Source organism: Myodes glareolus, chromosome 20 (assembly GCF_982192425.1).
Source record: "Myodes glareolus chromosome 20, mMyoGla1.1, whole genome shotgun sequence".
NCBI classification, from domain to species: Eukaryota; Metazoa; Chordata; class Mammalia; order Rodentia; family Cricetidae; genus Myodes; species Myodes glareolus.
The window spans coordinates 22,582,240-22,595,156 of record NC_142045.1 but is presented as its reverse complement, the minus strand read 5'-3'; the positions used below and the strand labels follow the sequence as shown (position 1 = coordinate 22,595,156).

Here is a 12,917-nt window from a genome sequence, read left to right as displayed (position 1 = left end):
CTTCTTGGTGTACAGGTAATATGGCCGGCTGCCTCTTGCTCTTGCCTCCAAAATTAGAATCCTTCTTGATGCCATGTTTCCCCCACATGATGGACGGTGCTCACAAACCGTGAGCCACAACAACGCCTTCCTTGAAGTACAAGAAAAGTAACCAATACGGATCATAATATACTAACTGGAATATAACCATAAAAACATCAGAATTGCATTCAGGTTGGAAATGCATTGTAGCACTCTGGAAGAAGATATTTAAAAGAATGAAAATGACAATGTACATACAGCAGTTCAGCAATATAGTAAACCTCCATCCCTTGAGATAAATAAGTCTTAGCAGAAATTACCATACAACGTGAGAGTGCACACAAAGCAATCAACAGGACTCTCAGGAGAGGTTCAGGGGAAAGCAAGACAGAACCTCACTTCGGCCGTACTATCCCAATTCTGCCCCATATGGTCCCTGTTAAGGGTTCTTTATCATGACACTATCGAGAGAGTCAGGCCAGAGAGACAGGCTGCAACGTGGGGGTGAGCCGGGTGATAACTGTGTCAACCCCGGCCATCATTCCATCACCACTTCCTGTAAAACAAAGTCACCTCGGCTGCGTCACACAAGGAATCCTGAGGAAAGCGCAACGGCTGGACCCTGTGTGTGAAGTGGCACCTGTCACGTGCTTAATCTTAGAGCAGTGATACGCTTTAAACCTGTCACCAAAATGAGGAAGAAACCCAGGCGTAGAAAGCTGAGAACAGACCGAGACAGGGTGCTTAATTAAACGACACCCAGGTTTCATGAAATCTCTCTACTTCCCGTTATGTCTTCTTGGGCTTCCGACGGGCATTGCTCCGTAATTTCCAGGGCCCCAGAACTCTTCGGCTCACAGATAAACGTCTCCCATGGGACTTCCGACAGCAAGATAGACAGAGCTCATTCCTAACGATGAGCCACTGAACAGGCAGCTTTCGGTTGGGTTAAAAGTAGTGGTTGAGGGCTGGAGAGATGGCTCAGCGGTTAAGAGCACAGACGGCTCTTCCCGATGACCCGGGTTCAATTCCCAGCACCCACATGGCAGCTCACAACTGTCTGAAAATCCAGTTCCAGGGGATCTGACACCTTCACACCAATGCACATAAAATAAAGTTAAATAAATTTTTTAAAAAATGTAGTGGTTGAAGACAATTCTTATTTGCCATGAAAATGAGTACTGTTGCTTACTCAGCTACAGTAATCCTTGCAGCAGACATGCTGGAGGGTGCCGAATTGCTCTGTTGTGTTACCTGTGGTCTGAGACACAGGTTAAGTCTTCAAACCCCAAAGGACAGCAATGTAAGTGAGCGGGCTCCTTTTTAAGGAGTGACTAGAATCATCAGCACACTTTAGCGTTTGAATTCGGAAGGCACATACCATTCTGATAACAAGCACTGGATGCCTGGATGCGGAGTCTCAAATATTTACTGAACATTTCACTTCCTATGGGCCCAGTCCCCAAGAGTTACAAACATCAGAAAGGCATGTTGCTGGAGCCAACATGCGTAAAAAATCTTGGGAGGTGGTAAGGGGAAACATCACTGCTGTGGTTGAGATGGTTCACAGGGCTAACAACTGTGAGTCGTGAGTCCATTTGGAATTTTAAGGAAATTAACCATAAGCAAATAAACTCACGCTCTTGATTCAACCCAACGGTGAGACTATATTTGCATCCAGAATAGTACAATAAGAGGGCTGTCAGAAACCAAAGGAGAGCTCCGGCTACACAAACCCAACAGTCAGCTCACCATGAAACACACTGTTGTCCGCCAGAAAATGCCTGTGGTACTGCACACAGCCCCTCTTCTCCACATTCCAGTAGCTCATTGTTGGACGGTTTCTGGCACAGCATCAAAACCAAATTGCCCTGTCAAGAGGAACAGAACGAGACAGAAATGAAGAAAACGGCAGCCACACGCTCGCGCTGGCAGCCCCATGCTACTAGTTGCCTAGCATTAGGGGCAACACACGGGGCTCCAGTTTGGACCCGGACTCCTCCAGGCCCTCACAAATTTTCCACAAATCTGCCCAGGACCTGAACGTCCTTTTGTTTTTTGGTTTTGGTTTGGTTTGGTTTGGTTTGGTTTTTTGCATACCATAATTCCTTCCCACAACATCATTCTGAACTCAGTCACTACTGTCTGCTGAAGAAAGAAATCTATCATTAAGGAAATTTCAGGACCAGTTTATGCGTTCCAGGCCTCACGTGCATTCCATCAGGTCCCCAACCAGTCAATCCTGGTAAGTTTCCTTCAGTTTCACCAGGAAGTAGGCCGTCGTTTCTACGCCTGGATTTTGCGTAGGTACCATCCTGGTGAGTTATGTGACCAACTCGTGAAATGTTAACATTATTATAATGTCCATGTGGGTGCAGATACACCAAATCATAGCAAAGCTTGCCGGCCCTCTTTTGGTTCATTGCCGCCACTAATCCCTGTACCCACCCAGGCTTAGGATGTAACCAGAGCGGGGCCAGGCCTCCAGCATCAGTACTCATAGTACCTGCTGAGCTCCCCACCTCTGCAGAGGGCAAGGACTTGAGAAGCAGAAATTCGAGCTGATGAATTAAGCTACAGGAGCTGATGCACGCAACCCTTTGCACAAGGCCGCCTTTGTTCACAAGACTTGGCTAAAGTGACTTTTCCGAATTCCAACCTCCTTTCGGTTCACAAAGCCAGGAAAACACAATCCAGGCTGGGAAGAAGCAAAACCCCCAGGTGGAAAACGGTTTTGTCATCTGTCCTACCGGAACCGTCTTGGGTTTTGTAAGTGTGCCCTGGGATGAAGTCAGAGGCTTAGTGACAAAACTAAGCTAACGTTGTCTGTCACCAGGACAGCTAGTGAAGGCTCCTGAGGCGACCGTCCATCCACAAAGGGGATCTACATTCAGCCTGCCGGTCTCTCCACGCAAGCCTGGACTCCCTTCCCTTCTTTTTCCCTCAGCCCTCCAGTTGAGAATGATTTTCCTCTTCTGTTAGGTTGAGTGAGTCAGAACACCATGTGGAGCATTGAGGAACATGACAGAGAGCAGCCGATGACAGAGACAACGCTATCTTTGTCCTCCGAAACCAACATTTCATATGATAAAGATGGCGGATCCCAAGTAGTCTTAGTTATATAAATACTGTAGTAAAAGACTGGGAACGTAGCTCGTAAATAGAGTATGTGCTTAGAAGTGCAAGGCCCTGAACTTCATACCTATACCACAGAGAAATAAGCAAAACACAATTAGACATGTAATTAATTTTTTTCAAAACTGCCAAACCTGACAGTACTAAAATCCACAAGTTTTCCCATTCTAGTCCCTTCTTTCCTTGTTACATGTCCCTCTCCTAGAATAACTAGGTTTTTTTTTAATATTTATCATTCCAGTGTTACACCTAAATGTACAATTTTGAGGTCTTCTATATTTTTAAGGACAGTACCCTTTTCCAAGAGAATAAGTTTTAGGAATTAACAGTAGTACTGCTCAATTACAAAAAAAAAAAAAAAAAAAAAGTGTGCTTGTCACATAGTATAAACACATTAATTTACATGGGATTGAAAAGAAGACCCTATCTCATTTTTCCTTGCTAATTCAACTTTGTGGTTTTGTTATTACGAGGTTTTGCCCCCTATACCCGTTGCTGTAAAAGCCTAAGGAACCCCTAAGGTGTTTATGGTTAGCAAATCAGCTGCATGTGCACAACTCTCATCCAGGCCTTATTAATCTTCCGAGACAGGTACTGTTATCTCTTTCCACCACACCAAAGCAGAGAAGACGCTATTAGACAGATTGATTTGTTTATGTTGCCAGCAAGAGGCAGAAATACAACCTTCAGTCATATCTTCAGATTCCAAACTCAAGTATCTAACCATGATAGGCCATAAGGAACTAAGCCATTAGGTGATGTGAAGGTTTTAAATACGTCCTGTAGTCAGGCCCACGCCTGTAATCCCAGAACTTGGAAGCTTGAGGTCGGACCGATACTATATTCAAAATCATCCTGGGGGTACATAGTGAAATCTTGTCCAAAATAATTAATATCTGTGTGTGTGCATGCATGTGTGTGTGTGTGTGTGTGTGTGTGTGTGTGAGAGAGAGAGAGAGAGAGAGAGAGAGAGAGAGAGAGAGAGAGAGAGAAAGGAGGAGGGAAAAAGGGAGGGAGAGAAAGAGAGAGGGGGAAAAGAGAGCGATGCCCTGCAAATTCACAAGGATTACAGCTAAGATACTGGGTTCAGTGGTTCTTTTCTAACAACAAAATCAACCGAAATTGGTGCTAATTCTTCCAAGATAAGAAAACTTAAAAGGTCCTAGCCTATTTCTCTGTTGCTGTCATTGAACCCTGACCAAAACCAAGTAGGGGAAGAAAGGGTTTGCTTTATTTTGGCTCACACTCTATGATCTATCATGGAGAGAAGCCAAGGTAGGAACTTACCAGAGACCACAGGAGGATGCTCCTTGTCGGCTTGCTGCTGCTCAGCTAACTAGCTTCCTTATAAAAACCCACAGAGGCCAGCCCCTGCATCAGCTAGCACTCAAGAAGATGCCCACAGAACAGTCTGATGGAGGCACTTCCTTGGCTGAGGCTCCCAGGTTGAAGTATTCCACAGATATGCTCTGTGATCTCAACATTTGTGTTCCCCAAGTACATATGTGGAAATCTTTAAATGGTAATTCCAGGAGGTGACCCATTGGGATTCTCGCTGCCCTGGGATTCCCGTCTTTATGTAAGAAGCATCAGCGCTAGTTCACGGCAGACACCAGGTGAGAACACAGCCAAGAAGTCAGCTGTCTGCAACTGGAAGAGGGCCCTCCCTAGACACCAAATCTGACTGGGTCCTGGAATTCTAAGCCTTGAGAACTGTATTTCTGTTATTTGTAAGACACACTGTCAATGGCACTTTCTTAGAATGACTCAAAAGGATTGACAGCCTGAGAAGACATGAACATAGGTCTTTGAGTCTCACAGGAGAAGCCTGCAAAGTCCTTGCCGTGCAAGCATGAGGTCCTGAGTTCAATCCCCAGAACCTACACTTTAAAAAAAAAAAAAAAAAAAAAAGATGTGATGACAGAATATTTGTAATTCTAAGGCTGGGAAAGCAGAGACAGGGGTTCCTGAGGTTCATTAGCCAGCTAGTCTGCTTGGTGAGCTCCAGGCCAGTAAGAGACCATGTCTCTAAAGACCAAAGCCAACAGCACCTGAGGAACACTCAAGGTTGACCTCTGACGTACACATGTGTATGCACAAGTATATATGTACATGCACATGTGTGCACATACATGCGGGCACACACACACACACACACACACACACACACACACACACACACATGGACACACACAGAACTTTAGCTCCAACTAGATTTAGAAGAGCCAGGGCTACCATTCGTTGAAGGAAGGCAACTGAAAGGCATGTCAAACTTCAGCTAAGTCAGACTTCTTCAGAAACCAAAAGGAAATCGAGGCTCAGAAAGCTTGCCTAACTTGCCAACTATCACTGCTAACTGTGAAAAAATGCTGAACCCACCTTCAGGAGCAGAGTTCTTTTCAATGGGCTATAGACTATTTGCCTGCGCACGAGATGCGGTTGTGCTGCATCTACCAAAAGGCAGGATGCTTCTAAAATGAGTGCCTTTTCTAAACCTTATTTTACATCTTACAAAACACGGCACATCCTAGGGGACCTATGTAATGTCCATATTATACCTAAAACACTGTATAAACTCATTTGCGTGCCATAGACTATGTAAGTCTATTTCTTTTATGTGTATGGGTATAATGTCTGCATGTATATCATGTATCACATGTGCACCTGTATCCTCAGAGGCCAGAAGAGAGCATTAGATTCCCTGGAACTGGAGTTACAGATGGTTGAGAGTAGCATTATGAGTGCTAGGAATCCAACCCAAGTCCTCTGGAAAAGCAGCCAGTGCTCTTAACCGCTGAGTTATCTCTCTAGGCCCTTATGTTGACTTATTTTGTTACTATTACATCATTTTACTAATTGTTAGTGTTTATGTGAGTTCACAACTGCCACAAAACACACTCAGAGGTCAGAGGACAAGTGTCAGGAGTCAGTTCCGGCCTTCCACAAGGTGGGTACTGGGCGTTGAACTCGGGTCCTCAGGCTTGGCAGCAAGTACCTTTACCCAGAGTCATCCCACTAGACTGCATAAATTCCTGATCATTACAGTGCTTCACAAAATGATCAACTTAAAAGAATATCGGAAATAACCAGTAGTTAATAAAGTTCTGTTTCAAAGCATGGCTAATGTGGGATTCTTGTTTCTGTTGCTAACACTTCTGTTTGGCGTCTTGTTGTATTTGTGAGGCAGACTTGCTGTGCAGTCCAGGCTGGCTTCAAAGGCGCTACCTTGGCTTCGTTTCTATTGCTGTGACAAAAACCCTGACCGAATGCAACGTAGGGGAGCAAGGGCTTATTTGCGGTCACAGTTCCAGGGCACGGCCCATTATTCTGAGGAAGTCAAGCTGACAGGTGCTTAAAGCTGCTGGCCGCACGACAACCACAGCCAAGAGCGAAGAAATGAAGGCTTAGTGCTCAGCTACTTCCCTCTGTTATTCTTGTAGAGTCGAGGGTCTACCATCAGGTAACGGTGATCGATGCCCAATTCCAGGTTGGGCCTCCTACATCAATTAAGGCAACCGAGAAAAGCCCCAACAGACTTCCCCAGGCCAGCTTGACCTCGACAAAGCCCTGGCAGAAACTTTTCCCCAGTGATTCTAGGGCGTGTCACCTCGGCAAAACAAACACACTTGCAATCCACTGCCTCTGCCTCCCACGAACCGAGATTACGGGTGTGTGGCACAATGCCTAAATACATTTCTTTCCTTCTGGCATTTTTATGTGTATTCCCCTGACCAAAACTATCCATGGAAAGACAGTCAGAAAACCACCTAACACCACCAGTACCAAACGTATGCACAAAATGAAAAGATAGCACCTTTAACTAAGAAAACAAAATATTGGGAATAAAATCACTTGTAAAACACTTTAAATGCTATAAACGAAAAAGAAAAGCCTCCACGCCCTATCTACATAATTAAGCCTGCCTAAGAAGTTGCAGGCGTGTGGCGTGGACACTCTCCACTAGCTGTGTTTCCCTCTGAGATACAGGTGCTATGGGCTCGATTCAGGAGGTATGTGACCTGGGAAAAGCAATACGGGCATCTTCAGGGACACAGGACAGGAGATTCTCAAGGCCTGCTCTAGACTACTGAGTCAGTTAACTCTAATTCATGTACGAGACACACAAACTCCTTTATTGGACTTGATGTTGTGGAGATCTGAGCCTCAGGGTCTAGAACTTAGAGCCACTATCTTTGGATAGAAGGTGTGAGACACCTAAGTCCTCTTGATACCAAGCGCACCTGAAGCTAGAGCGCCCCCTGCACCATGTGTTAAACAAGCCTTAAATCTGCTTGTTGGTTTAGTTAGTTTTGCTTAAGTCGCAGGAAAACGCGTTTTCTACCATTTGCAGTCAGAGACCTAACTAATGAAGTATTTCACCATAGCAGAATGTGGAGAGCCTACCTGGATCTCTTTGAGTTCAAAAATAAGAGTATTTTTACTTGATCAGCAACAACAACAACAAATGAACTTCCTTCACACCTTATTGAAAAGTATCCCCCACACCATTTGTAGGGACTTTTAAGCAAAGCAAAACTGAACACCTTATCTTTAGCTTTAGAATGTCCTTAGCTGTCTTTAAATGCCTAGCAAATCTACGATACTGTTTTAACACATTTTATAAAACAGTACAAATCTGTTCCAGCCACATAGATGGCTTATAGGGCAAGCTTCTCTAGTCCACATAATTATAAAAGAGAACATTGGGGTGAGGAAACATAGACATTAATTTTCTCTAAGTGGGTAGTGAGATGGCTCAATGTGTAACGTACCTGCTGCCAAACCTGATGGCCTAAATGTATTTTCTTAAATATTTATTTATTTATTATGTATACAATGTTCTGTCTGTGTGTATGTCTGCAGGCCAGAAGAGGGCACCAGACCTCATTATAGATGGTTGTGAGCCACCATATGGTTGCCGGGAATTGAACTCAGGACCTTTGGAAGAGCAGGTAATGCTCTTAACCACTGAGCCATCTCTCCAGCACCCCCTAAATGTATTTTTAAGAAATAATAAATGACATAAAATAGAATTTTTGGGTGGGGGAACAGGTTTCACTGTGTAAGCTTGGTGTTTTAGAACTTGTAATTGTCCCAGGCTGGTCTTGAACTCACAGAGATCTACCTGCCTCTGCCTCCCATGAGCTGAGATTAAAGGTGTGCATTACCACTACTAGATTTATTTTTCTTTTATGCAGATGAGTGTTTTGCTTATGTGTATCTATGTGCACTAGGTGTTTGAAGACTGGAGGCCAGAAGAGGGTGCTGGATCCTCTGGAACTAAAACTACAGATGGCTGTGAGCCATGTAGGTGCTGGGAATCAAATCCAGTTCCCCCAGAAGAGCACACAGTGCTCTTAACCACTGGGCCAAAAGACAATTTTTTAAAAGTGGATGGATTTGTCCCCGACACCTCACTCACATCTCTACCTCCTTCTCTCCTGTGACTTCCACAACCAAAGCTATCATCCTCTGACATCACGCTTCCATAGAAACAACACTCCCCATCCCATTCCTCTACATTTTCTAAAACTATGTATTTGCAAATAATTTAATGGTTTCTACAATATTCCCTTTGTATCTATTTTTGTTTGTTTTGATGAATTTTTTCCCTGTGAGTCACGCTTTTTTTTTTTCCTTTGAGCATGAGTTCCAATAGAATAATAAAAACCAGTGAGATGCAAACCCACATCTTCAGATTCTAGGGCCTCCATCCCATACGGGGACACCCAGCATTGCTGCTGGCTCACTGACATTCTCTGTCCCCATAGCAAGAGCTCAGGGCCTCCTTACTGATGATACACAAGACACTGATTCATCCCACCCCTACTGCTTCACTCACTTTACCACAGACCGAGATGCAGAATGGCTACATGAAATTCTACTTAGTTTTCAAAAATGTATATGTATCCCTCCAGCCAAGAGCTTTTAGAGTGCATGGAATGGAGATAAGGGAAGTGTGTGCTTTGGGTGTGAGATGATGAAATGATGTTTTAAAATGAAATTGGAGCGAATGCGGTCTACTAGCCAGACCTCATGGTAAAAAGTGTCTCAACAGCTCACTCAGTCTACAGATTGCTAACCACAGGACACCAGGCTCTAGGCGGAAATTAAAACGCAATACCTAAACTTGCTCTCCTTTCGGGAGGAAAGGGGGTGACTAACTAGTTGATGGCGGTCCTCAAGAATTCAGAGGCAGTGGGGAACTACTGCCTGACTCAGATGCCAGAAGGCCAGAGCCTGGCCAGGTCCGGCCTCTAGGGTTGGCTCAGGCTAGTGTCTCCACAACTTTGTGCCTTCTCTGAATAAAAGGAAGAAAAAAGAATGCAAGAAAGGAAAGAGGGAGAGGAAATACAGGAAGAAGGAAAGGCAGGAGGGCGGGCCTAGCGGCAAAAGAGAAGCTCTCTGGAGCCCTTCAGTCAGCATTAGGCAAATCCTCCCTAAGTCTCTGAATCCATTCATCCCTAATTATAAATTTAAATAACGTTGAAAGCCCACAGAATCCTGACGGAAAGGCGCTGACTGCACTTCTCACCAAGCCTTGCTGGGAGATGAAAGGCCAAGTGAATAACCTCTGACAGTAATGTCCAGACGCAACAAGCATTCAAACCAGCAAAGGCCTGGGGAAGGGGTCTTCAAACTCCATCCTGCACCTCGCCGCCTGACACAGCAATGCTTGAGGACCGCGGCGCCCTGGCACTGCCAAAATCTGAGGGTTCAAACGAGATCCACTGGAAAGCTAAGATTTTAAAGAAGTTTGGCCCTCTCTCATTTCTTCGTTAAGGGTGTGGGAGTGGGGAGGGTGCCCTGCAAGGTCAGGCCTGCCCCTGGGATCCCCAGGCCACCCAGAAGGTGTCCTTCCCATTGGAAATCCTCTCCTTCCCTTCCCACTGGCTTCCAAGCACCACCAAGTAGATAGTTCAGAAGCTCAGCAACTAACCAATTCCAGGCCTCCTCCCTCCCAACAAGGTAAACAAAGGGAAACAAACAAAAGGGCACTTTGGTCATTTTTTTTAAGGCACTCGGGAGATATTACCAAGCCCCACATTTCTGGTGGGTTTTTTGTTTTGTTTTGTTCTGTCTTTAGCAATCAAGAACTTAACATGCTCTGATCTCTCTGGGCAACGAGAGTCACTCAACTCTCCTAAGACAGGAGGATGCTACAGTTGAAAGGCCTGGTTTAAAATAAAACAAGTTGGCTAGGAAGATGACTTGGTAGCAGAAGGGACGTCTACAACAAACACCCGATAGTCATGTGAAGGCAGGAGAAAACCAACCTCACAGAGCTTTTCTCTGACCTTCTCATGTGTCCTATGGCATGCACATGCATGGACACACACATAAATAAATATAGTAAGTATAGCTTGGAAAAGTCAATACTTTTTTTGTTGTTGTTGTTTTGGTAATTCAGAGTCACATTCAAAAAGAATAGACGAAGACATTTTTCTGGCAGTGCTGGGGATTGAACCCACGGCCTTGTGTATCCAAGGCAAGCAATCTACGCTGAGCTACAGCCAAGCTCATTGTAACTTTTTTTTTTTTTAAAGTTTGGAAACTTTTTTTTTCCCAAAAGTAAAGAGTACTGGCAGAAACAATAGAAACAACTATTAATAATAACTGTCATAGAACCAATTTAAACAATACTACAGCTGATGGAATTCTGACCTGCATAGTTTTAGGACATTTCTCCCACTGTATATTGTGAAATAACTTCTCCCCTATCATTTCATACATGCTCAGGTAAAGCTTTGCAAATATTGGAGCATTGCCAATGTCTGCTACGACATTTTTTATGATAGGAATACTAGTACTCAAATATTACCCAGTAAGCGTTGATTGCTAGGTTGACATTTTCATTTATATTTGCAAAGTACTTGTAAATTTAAGAAAAATGTTCATGAAATAATGGTATATGGGAAAAAATAAGACACAATACTCCACTAATTATGTAATACAGCATTTTATAGAATAATGGTCACCATGCTAGCAAAATGCTTTAATTTCTACTTCAAGTTATAAACGCATAACATATATTTATATCAATACATATTACATGAATTTATAAATATTTAAAATGTTAAGAAAGGCCTCTTCTGATTTTTTAACATTTTGCACAATTTTATAATAAACACTGTTTCTGCATCTAATGTGACTATAAAATAGTTCTCTATTCATCTGTTAATGTGAATTTTCCAAATTCAGTTTCCAAAAAGAATCTAATCTTGTCAGATTGCATCACTTTTTTATACTTTATTGAATTTTCTCTGTTCAGCTGCTTATGATTAGAATTTTTTCACGTGTGTTCCTCGGGAAGATTGACTTGTAATTTTTATTTTCCATATTACCATCTTCTCTTGACTTCTTCAAGAAAGCCTCTCATTTCATCGAACCTCTGCTAGCCAGGAAGCTATCTATTCTCTTGTTAAAGTTTAACATGCACTTATCAAAGTCTAGATAATCAGTATCTTTAATCTCTTCTCCAACTGTTCAAGAACCTTAGAACATATTAACTGTGTTTGCTTTTCCAACTCATGTCTCCATTCTGGCTGAAGTTACGGCGTCACTTTCTGCATCTAGCAGCTTCTGTCACTCATGAGTTCTCCTCTTCTTCCATCTCCATTACTTCTCTCTTCCTCCACTTTCCAAGAAGTCTTTTCTCTTGTCTCTATTATACAGGTTTACAGTAAGGCCATTCTCATGCAAGTTTGTAATGCACTTTGAGCCTATCCACTGTGTTCTACAACCTGCCCCCTCTCCTCTGCCCCCTCCCATTCTTCCCCTCTCCCCTCCACTCTTCCCCTCTCCCCTCCACTCTTCCTCACTCACCTCCACTCTTCCCCTCTCCCCTCCACTCTTCCCTTCTCCCTTCCACTCTTCCCCTCTCCCTCCCCCATTCTTCCTCTTCTCCTCTCCCATTCTTCCTCTCTCCCCTCCATTCTCCCACTCTCCCCTCCACTCTTCCCCCTCCCCTCCACTCTTCCTCACTCACCTCCACTCTTCCCCTCTCCCCTCCACTCTTCTACTCTCCCCTCCACTCTTCCTCACTCACCTCCACTCTTCCCCTCTCCCTCCCCCATTCTTCCTCTTCTCCTCTCCCATTCTTCCTCTCCCCCCATTCTTCCTCTCTCCCCTCCATTCTCCCACTCTCCCCTCCACTCTTCCCCTCTCCCCTCCACTCTTCCCCTCTGCCCTCCACTCTTCCCCTCTACCCTCCGCTCTTCCCCTCTACCCTCCACTTTTCCCCCTCCCCTCCACTCTTTCTCTCTCCCCTCCCTATCCCATCAGTCTTCTTTGTTCCCCTAAGCAATTTTGCTCCCGCTTTCTTGTTACCTGTACATATATGACTTTGTGCACCTATGAACCTTCAGTGATGAACTGTGGAACACACTCTAGGTTTCTATAAGCCTGAGAGATTTGTAATCTGTCCATCTTTTAAGGATATTTTGAATACAAATTGGATCCTAAATTGACAGTCTATTTCTCAGAATGTAAGAAGCACAACGTCTTTCCCACCTTCTAGATGGATCCCGATGCTACATCTCAGGATAAATTCTCATGCTTTTGCAGATAAGCGGCCTCATCTCTCTGGCTCTGCATAAAGATTCCCCTTCATTTTTCATGTTCGGCAATTTAATTATATTTTGTCTGGTTTTTTTCCTCTATTTATCCTAATTAGGATTCATGGCTTCAAGAATCTTATTCCTTATCTCTTTTTCCTCTTTAAACATTGCCTGTTTTTCTCTCTTCTTATTCTCAAATCT

General features: G+C 43.9%; 1 protein-coding gene across 3 annotated transcripts in view; it reads right to left on the bottom strand.

The window, feature by feature from the left end:
• The window catches only part of Plch1 (phospholipase C eta 1), a 194,167-nt gene that overhangs the window by 164,415 nt on the left and 16,835 nt on the right, over positions 1-12,917 (bottom strand). For all 3 annotated transcript variants that reach the window (XM_048424778.3, XM_048424776.3, XM_048424777.3), the window contains exon 2: positions 1,774-1,892. In XM_048424778.3, the coding sequence (XP_048280735.3) occupies positions 1,774-1,852 (79 nt within the window). In that variant the 5' untranslated portion in view covers positions 1,853-1,892. The remainder of the gene's footprint in view (positions 1-1,773; positions 1,893-12,917) is intronic.